We start from the raw sequence: 10,000 nt of genomic DNA, 5'->3' as shown, positions 1-10,000 counted from the left end.
CCATCCTTTGTGGGGGGTCCCATTTCCGTTTACTATACGTCCTGGAAGTCTTGTTATTTTCTCCTTCTGCGTTCTCGTTTTGTTATCCCTCATTGCCTTGCTAAATTCGTTCTTCCCTTCCTTGGGAGTGGGAAGCGACCTGGAAATCCCTTTTTTTCTTTTATTTTGATCGTCAAATCATTGATTTCAACTGGAAGGTCGCTCACGGTGTCTTGCACACTGCTGAGTGTCTTTCACCTTTTGGTTATAATGCCCCCTTAGCTTGTTTCTGTGGTTATCATTGTGAGTCTGTTGAACATTTGTTTTTTTTTCTTGTCCTTTGGTCCAGAGTGGTCTCTCGTGGATTCAGTCTTTGCTGTTCCAAGCGTCCCCTCTGGCGCCTGCCTTTAATGTTATACATGCTTTTTTTGGTTTTTCTTCCGATGAACTTAGATGTGTCTCTAAGGTTTTTTGTTATTTACTTAATGTTTGTAAGTTTGCGGTCTGGCGCCAACGTAACGATTTCCGCTTTCGTAATGTGGCTCCAGGCGCTGCTCAGCTGATTGCTTGCATTCGTGCTCGTCTGCGTATTTACTGTCCTTTGTCTTTCAAGCGTTTTTAGTCTGCTGGTCGTCGAGGTTTCTTTTTTCGCCAGTAGAGCGCGACTGGGGTCTTGAGTTCGGCGTGTGTTTCTCGTTTTTACTGGTGGATATTATCTACGAGTTATGGGGGGAATCTGTATGCTAATTTGTCACTCCTGCGTAACCGGAAGTCTGACCTAATTAGCCAATCGGGATGGGTTGTATTTCAAGCGAATCACGACACAGCCTGGAAAGTGTGACTTCCTGTTCGCCAGATTGTGTGCCGCCATTGCTGTTTGTGGCTTTTTGGGAACTTTCCGCTGCATTTCAAATAGAAGCAAGAGACTGAGGAAGTGAGGAAATGGCGTTCTTCTAAGGTAAAGCTAAAGATTCTGAACAAGTACATCTTTCACTCACCAACGCCTAGGCTTAAATGTCGAAATCGAATCGACCGACACATGGTGAGAAGACAGTCTCTGTCGATCTCCTAAGCTCACGGGGGGATTAATAAGTTCCATTCGGAAGATGAATTCCATATGGAGAGTGACATCGAAGCTATCACGAAGTTTAGCAAGCCATGGCTAATCAAAGCCATGTGAATCCAACTTGAACAACATGACTGACATGACAAACAGTGAGACAACCAAGCAACCCATGCTTCCAGACGCTAGTACTTGTGTGGCAGACCAGAATGACGAACTGTCGAAAGACTCGGTCATTCATTATGTAAGGAAAACTGATGAGGAATTCGTACTGATCTCCAGATAGATGCTCTATCTCCAGATAGATGATCTAGCTATATCTCTATCTTTGATAGAGCAAATATAAACATGCTCTCCGGGACAGAAAACCATCCAGAATTCCTTACAAGAAAACGTCGAGCTTGTTTCCTTAAGACAAGGTAATTAGAAAGTGTATGGTGCATTATTTAAAGGAGAACGTACCGAGCTCGCCTTTGTTGAGAAAATGTCTATCTCTTGCTTTAGGAAAATATGTTGCAGTAACAATGTCTAGACCTAGACCACAACTCAGACGTAACAAATCTTCGAAAGTAGGAGACTCTAATTGTCGTTTTTGTCTTATTACCCGAAGGACCGCTAAACATAAAATAGACTTGCCAGTAGTATTGTGTATTCAAGATCAATCTGTTACTAAGCGTTCAACAAAATTGAATCAACAAAACAAGAGTTGTGTGTATCAAGAGAAAAACTATTGATATCAGGAGACATTGAATATATATGCACTTGCTGTGATCAGTTATGGTACAGATCATCTGTCTCTTAAGTGTAACAGTAGCCAATATAGTGGTAAATGTTCGCAAAATTGCTCCCGCAAGTAGCCGTGTTCCTCATTTACATTCAAACTTTCGCTGAAAACATTCAAAATGCACAAGTATCTGTCGATAGACGTATTGATGAGATTGCAACACACTCTTAACGACAATAATAACACACTCAGACAACAGTGATGGTAAGTGGTGCAAAGTAGAAGAACGACCGTCTAGTATCACAGATACCTTACTGCAACAACCAGATATCACTGAAATTTAGGGAAGGTATCTAGCTTTGCGCCAGGAGAGGGTAATAGACCATTAGGTATATTTATGGACAAAGACTCTGAATTGTTGGCATTCCCAACAATTGTCTGTGGTAAAACCAGACCTGATAGCAATGATAGAAAAAATACCAGTTTGTTTCAGCACATTGTGTAAGTAGGAATTAAGAAGTCGAGATAAGAAAATTGCACAATCAGTACCGAAGATCTTTTATTAGGTGAAAATCAAATCAAACAAATTCAAAATAGCGCATCTTTTTCTCCTCAAAATACATCTTGATGAACGGTTTAGAGTATTGAGAAATTTGAGAGGATCACCACTATATTTTGAAAAATGCAAAAAGGTAATCCCACATGGCTCTGCTCATTTTCTGCAGCAGAAACGAGGTTTTCACATCTTTTGAATATCCTTGCTAGACTTGTAGAGAAAAAAAGAGCTAACTGATGATGAGATTAACAATATATATGACATGGCAGCAAAAAGCAGACTTTATTCAAAAAGACCCTGTCACCTGTGCTAGGAACTTTCAACACATGGCACAGCTATTTATAAAGGATTTGTTAAAGAGTAATCTTATGTTTATTGGAGAAATAGTAGACTATTTTTACAGGTTTCGTTTAATTTTTTTTTTACTTAATTTGCAATACTATTTACAGTACACACTACTTACAATATTAAAACTGACGACGCCACTGATAACGTTACCTGAAATAAAAGTACCAACAACACGCTTCGTAGTCACAGTACTTACAAAACTAAGTACTGTCCCCAGGGTTAAATTTCAGCAAAGGGGATCACCTACATGCATTAGTTTGGGTATCTAGTTACATATGAGAACTCCCTGTGCTGTTACACCATTATCTACCCTGCGAACAGGCTTCTTTTGTAGCCCCGAGTCGGGCCCCAATCCTCTCGCGGCCACAAAAGAGCCTTTCTGCCTTGGATCACTTTGAGGCTTGTTTTTCGGACGGATCTTGCAGTTTTTTAACTTGGATTCACCTGGACTGGTTTTTGGCTACGTGGCTTTTCCGTGAGGCAGGGTTTGACTCCCTGGGGAGTTTGGCGAGCCGGCCCCGTTTAGGGGATACTCCCTCAGTTGAGGCATTTAATGTGATCATCTTTTTGCGTTCTATGTCCCTTGGGCATTGCACTGCGCCCTCGGGTCTGCCTTAAATACAAAAATATTCAACGCTGGGTGATATTATATAATTATCGTAAATCCACTCTCGAAAATATGTTGGACGTCTAAAGTGCTGTTGCCTCTCCAACTTGAGCCTTATCTGATACGTTGTTGTTCCGGTACACCTCTTCTGTGTTTGCCCCTTCTCTTGCAGAGGAGTAGCTCGCGAAATTCTCGTCTGAAAGCGGAATTCATTCCTGCATACACGAAAGGGTTTATTGCGTTCGAGAAAGAGAGGAGAAACATACACAGGAGTTCGACATTTCGAGGCATTTTGTCCACGAGGAAGAAACGCCGTAAAATTACAATTATCCAAAGCGGTGTCCAACATATCATGAAGGCAAACACGACTGCAAAGAGGGATTTACTGATTTTAATTTCGTGCCTGCTGATACCATTGTTAACGCCTTGCTGAATATTAGTTGAAGCATTTTCGTTGTGCTGGTGTATCACCTTCGAGACTTTTCGGTAACAGAAAACAGTTGTTATCAGAGGTGTCAGAAAGAAGAGAACGAGGACAATGCAGTAATGAATCATTTTCCCAGCATAGCTGTGATGTTCAAGGGAACACTGTGCATAACCTGGAATGAAATGGTGCCTTTGAAAACCTGCAAACAGCGGAACGGCAACGTAGCAAGCAACAACGATCCACACACACGTGAGGAAAGCAATAGACTTCCTTTTGGTAAACCATCTCCTGTATATCTCGCCTGGCTTGCACATTCTCACATACCGATTCACGGCCGTCATGCCCATCGTTACGGGGGAAACGTATATTACAAACAAGCTGAAGAAAGCGTGAAATCCGCAAACCACGTCACCGAAAACCCATTTACTTGCTACAAGCACACCACAAACGAAAGGCATTACGAAAATGGCGGACAACAGATCGCTCACTGCTAGAGCAACGATGTACAAGTTAGTAACTGACCGAAGTCGAACGTTCTTGAAAACTGCGATGCAGACTAACGTGTTTCCTGTTAGCGAAAAAACGTTTAACGTTAATATCGAGAAAACCTCCACAACGGTTAAAAAGAGGCTGCGAGAACTCAGTTCATCGGTCATCTTAGAGGGGCTTCTCTTAAAAATGGTCTTGATCAATCCAATAAATATTCACCACAATTATTTAAAGCAGTCAGTTTTGTTTGTATAGTCAGCCAATAACTTCTCGTCTTCTCAATGTCATAGTGTCTAAAGATATGAAGTTTTAGGACACGTTTATCCTATATCAAAATTGTTTCTGTTCTATATACAAGGCTAAAAGTTAAAAATTTAAAATATTCAAACCAAACGTTTTCGGCTGTTTGCCATCATCAGGGTTAAAATGGCTGACCGTCCGCGCGTACATTTATATCTTATGTAATTCCCAAAGGGAAAAGTTTGGAGACACAAGGAAATGACTTGTTTGTTCAAACTGGGGCGGAATTGTTGGATCATTAGCTCCTCGACGATCCTACGCTTGTGAAAAGTCTATATCTGCACTAAATTAAGATGCAGAATTCCTGAAAATACTGAAACAACTTGAATTTCATTATTATTTGTCAGCGTTTCAAAGCTTTGGCCTTAGTCTGTTCACAGGTGAGTAGTATGTCTCTTCCTCAGTTAAAATATTCTTTACCTTTAACAGTTTAGCAAATACAAAAGACTGCAAGTATTGACAGGAGAACACTTAACAGGAAATTAATATCTCCCTCACGGATGGATTACTTTGAGATCCAGTCCGTTTTGTTTGCTACATGTCTCGTCAGTCAATAACTTGTCGTCTTCTCAATGTCATATTGTTTAAAGATTTGAACTTTTTGGACATGCTTACCTTATATTAAAATTGTTTTTTCAGAATGGTATCTGCTCTTTATTATTCCACTATTACGCCATTTTACCATATTTGGTCAAGAGAACGCGCAAAATATGAGACGGTAATATACGGTAGTGTCTCGATTTGACAGGTTTAGAACAAAGCAAATACGGACGGAACGGGAGTTTTTCGATGAAAGAAGTTGTTTTCAACAACATGCAAAGCCTGAGAATTTAGCTTGTCATCGTTTGTCACTCGTCATTTTGTTTATCCCATCAAATAAAGATCTTTGGCTGGCTTTTTGTCATATTTACATCATTCCCACGCGCCCTGAAGAACAGACGATGCATATATTTTCTTAAACACCCTTACCAAATAAAATTGAAGCAAAATAACACCTTTTTTGTACTGGAATAATAAATCTCTTATTCAATGGTTTAACATATTATACTCACGGACATTTTGCTCGTTGCTCTTATTTTTCCTCGCCCCTGCGGGGCTCGGAAAAATACTACGCAACTCGCAAAACATCCGCTCGTATTATATGTTAAACCATCGAATAAGATGTATTTCTTACATCCATTTAGAAATCACTGGTAATCCTTGCAATCTGCAGCCAATCAGATTTCAAGATTTGCTTAAGGTAACCGATCAAATTGCAGGAAAATGAAAGACAAAGAAAACCATTGTGTGGCGAATTTTGCAACTTTTGTTCCCAACAGGATCAGTAAAATGTTGGTAATGACTATAATCCTGTATTTTACCTATAAATAATGATTGTATGATTTCTAAATGGATGTAATAAAGGGGTAATTGAACTTCGTGTCGTGCAATTTTGGTCTGAAATCATACTTGTGATTTCAGACCAAATTGCTCTCCACTCAGTTAAAGTAATGTAAACAATCTTCGCACTGGTGAGTCGTAGTAATAAACTAGGTTAACCAGGAACCAGTTATTTTAAAGCTAGTAGCGGTAACTTCCTAGGTTCACATATAAAGAAAACGGAATTTGAAATGTTATGCAGTGGCATTTGAAGGTAAAATAGGTATTTGTAGACTTCATCCTTCGATGTATTGTGCACAGGTTAATATTCCTTGACAGGCTTCTCATAGTTCAGAGAGTTTCCGTCCTCATTTCTATCAGACTGAGTGACCCACACTACAGTATTTTATCTTTTTCCCTGCCCTTAACATTCCGTAAACTAATCACCATTTCCGTCGAATGCGTGCGCAACCTCGGCATAAAATCAGCTGCGTTTGCATGGGTGTTACAAATGGAATTCGCATAGGACTTTCTCACAATATCAATCGATTCTATTGACTCCCTTGGGATGCGTCGGTTATGTTGTGTGATTTTATTGGCTTTAACTTACCAGTGACGTAGCGCAGCGCCACGTACAAGGTATGGCTGTCCATTCGAGCAGACGCTCAAGGTGTTAGTGCAGAATTCTCGGATGAGTGTCGATGGATATGTGTTTTTAGGTATGCATGGTTATGTTACGTGAGACAAACCCTGGTCCTTATTATGGAAGACATTTCATGAATTACTGCTTGGCATGGCCGTTCGAGAACCCGTTTGGGCTTACTGAAGACAACGCTGCATTTCGTTGGCTACTATTGTGTGCTGAGCTGTATGCCATAACATATGCATATTTACATTGAATACTAATGGTGCAACAATATGACAGATGACTTAAGACCTCGTTTTCTTAAATTTGCTTTAAAACAAGTTATTTGAAAATTGCATTTCTGGGGCTGCTTTACCAAAAGCCAGTAGATCAGTTTACTGATACTTGCCACGAGAATTCTGGAGATATTTCTGGAGCATACACTTCCAGGATTCGAGTCCGTTTTTGGACTTTAGACCTTTTCATTAACTTCTTTTTTTTCGGGTTTGGCTGCGCATGCGTAAGATTTCTTAGTCTCGTAAAAGGCAACACAAGTGGGTTTTGCACTCGGTGTCTCTACCTTCAGAGGCAACCGCAATGACCACTAAACCACGGAAGATTACATAATAGATATGTGGGGAAATAAGTTTTGAACAATTGTGTGCGTGACCGGAAACGGTTTTTGTTTTTTCGGTGCACGCAGTTGAATATCCGGTTATCGTATGACTCTAACATATCGTAATTTTATAATTCTCCCAGTATTGTTAAGAAAAAGTAGAGACTTGTAAAGCATCTGTTTTCTGGTTTTAATTGGAATCAATGCCGTTAACAACAGTTTTAAATGTAAACAAATATCCACGATCGCACTTAACCCTATCATTGGTTCATGGAATGTGGACTTCGGACTACGGAATTGAAACTGGATATCTACTAAGATCTTGCAACATCAAAGAAAAAAACCTACTGAAATACTGTGAACTTAAAGGAAGTCGGCTAAACATCCTTCGAACAAAGTGCAGGCTACCTGTAGCTTCTTGTTAATTGTGGAATCGTACTCAAATTGCATTGATCAATTTTTTTTCTTTTTACTTTGGATGTATTAGGTCAATATTATGAATCACCCGATGTGTAAGTCATCAATTCACATTGGCTGTGAAACAAGACACACACTGGACATTTATCGATGACATGTGTATTCCAGTCAGAAGTTACAAAGTTACAGGCTCATTTCAAGAACTTTTGGATATTACAGGCATTCGAATGGCTGGTTCTTTGCAATATTTGAAAACTCCTCAGTGATACAGGGGCTGTTTAAATGGAAGCAGGAAGATCCTAGAAGGCGGATCATCCTAGCGCCATATTTTTTCTGTATTCAGTTTACATGCAAGAGGTCGTACTTGGCCCTAGTGCTAGGATCTTCCTAGCTGTGAGCTAGGAAAATCCTAGCGCAAGGAAGATCCCAGTGCTAGGAAGATCCCAGCACCATGTAAATTGCCTTCGCTCGCAAGTTCCTAGCATGGGTGTTCACGGTATTCAGCTGCCAAAGGTAATCTTCCGGTGTAGAGATTCTCCCACCACACGTTTTCGCTATAATCGCTCTGCTCCAAGCCCACGTGTGCTCCTCCTTCTCCAGAAATAAAAACGCCTTGCAACGGCAGCACTATGCGTGAAGTGCATGATCATGGCTTGCTGTTGTTGCAATTGAAAAATCAAGTTGTAAAGGGCTACCAGCTGCTGCTGAAAGGAAGTCATTAACGCTAATAAGGAGAGTAGAAGGAGCCAAATTACATGTTTGTTGTTCTCGCCCGCCATCTTGCTTTCATTCTCCACTTCCCCCTAGACAGAAATTCCTGCATGTAAACCAAACGAAAAGTTGTTTCGCCTTCTAGCATCTTCCTAGTGCTAGGATCTTCCTACCTCCATGTAAACAGCCCCATAGAAACATATCCAGATACTGTTGAAATATATTCCTCAGACAATTTGCTTCATGATGTGCCACTTTCAGGGATACCCGATATTCATTACATGCAAAAATAAAAAAATTGCTACTTTTGCTTTTTATGCTGTTTGCTCTTCGGTTTTCAAGCCTTGAAGCTATTGGAGCTCTGATACAATAGATGCCCTTTTTTTAATGTAGAAATACTATCTTCATTGAGACCATTAAATGTAGGGTGCCTGACTGTAGGTCGCCTTCTAATAAATTAAGCCTTGAGAAACACATTCAACTTTAAGCACAGGATTCTTGCTTCATTTTCCCAATCTCTGTTTAGGTTGTTTGTCACAAAATCAGCAAATGTACTAAACTATTCTTGATCTCTTTTAAGAGAAGTCAAGGACTAAAGGTTCTACAAAACTAATGATGTACATTCTCGGGTTCAAAATTGTCGGTAAAATTGTAACAAACACATTTAGTCTTGATTCTTCAGAGTTTTGCATTCTGTTTGTTTTATGGACATATCAGATAAAAGAAACAGAGAGGAAAACGATTCCTGAGATGCCACATATCCTCGAGCAGAAAAATGACAGCAATGTGCAAAAGATAAAGGCCTACGCTGAACTTGAACCTGCAAAGAAAAAATATGTGCTTGGAAGGGCTTCACCAATATTACATTAATATTAATCAAAGAGCTTGCGCAGATAGATATATGCCAAAAAAAGGAAAACTCAGGAAAAAATGAAAAGTAAGGAAAAAAACTTGGATTGCTGTATATGTTTTAAAACTGAAGTTAAGAAAGTTCGTGTTTCATTTGCTGTGTGTAATAGAATTCTTCACGGAAAAAGGCACAGAATTAAAGAAAAGTAAATAGAGCATTCAGCACATCTTTTCACAAAGAAAAAGTCTTTTGACGTAACAATAAGGAATGCATCTGTACAACAATTGTAACAGAAAGTTGTCAAAAGGACGAATTTCATGCCAAAAAGTTTATTACATTAAATGTTGATAAAATTCCCTCAGAACTGAAATGTCTAGCTGAACTACTGGAACAAGCCTTCTTGTAACAGTATTCTACCTTTACAATACCAAAAGCTTAAATCGGTACTCTTTGCCTTTTTATGGCTGCAACTTAGCACTTATATTACTTCCCCTGACTTTGTCATTAAAAGCAGTGTTAGGGCCGATTTACACGGTACAATTTTTGTCGCATGCGACAAGCTTACGATAGGCGTACGACATGACTTAAGATTGTCGCAGCGTTCATAAAACATGTTTTAAACGACATTTGCAACGACATTTTTCTGACGTACGCGCCAATTGGAAGTTATTTTGTAGGCCTGTCGTACGCTTGTCGCATGTCACAAAAATTGTATCGTGTAAATCGGCAGTTGGAGCTAATCTTAAATTTGTCGGTTTCAGTTTCATCAATAATCAAAAGAACCCAAGTTTAGAGAAGTTACAAATTCTTTCCTTTTGGCTACAACCCTTAACAACTTCAATTAGCAGGCCAGGGTGGCTTGTCTCAGCCAACGCAACACTTCAATGGGAATTTCAAACCAGGCTCAAGGACTTCTTGTCTCCGCCTGG

At 39.7% G+C, this 10,000-nt stretch overlaps 1 protein-coding gene across 1 annotated transcript; it reads right to left on the bottom strand.

Moving 5' to 3' along the window:
* Positions 1-2,547: 2,547 nt before the first annotated feature.
* LOC137970940 (melatonin receptor type 1C-like) lies at positions 2,548-4,360 on the bottom strand. Its single transcript, XM_068817608.1, has one exon. The coding sequence runs from the start codon at positions 4,358-4,360 to the stop codon at positions 3,392-3,394; it is 969 nt and encodes a 322-aa protein (XP_068673709.1). The 3' UTR covers positions 2,548-3,391.
* Between the last annotated feature and the right edge of the window lie 5,640 nt (positions 4,361-10,000).

This window comes from Montipora foliosa, chromosome 9, assembly GCF_036669935.1.
Source record: "Montipora foliosa isolate CH-2021 chromosome 9, ASM3666993v2, whole genome shotgun sequence".
NCBI lineage: Eukaryota > Metazoa > Cnidaria > Anthozoa > Scleractinia > Acroporidae > Montipora > Montipora foliosa.
The sequence above is the reverse complement of the archived record's forward strand: the minus strand, read 5'-3'. Positions and strand labels throughout refer to the sequence as shown.

What these genes read in the sequence shown, in the direction of transcription:
- LOC137970940 (XM_068817608.1), bottom strand. Translation starts at nt 4,360, where the DNA reads ATGACCGATGAACTGAGTTCTCGCAGCCTCTTTTTAACCGTTGTGGAG.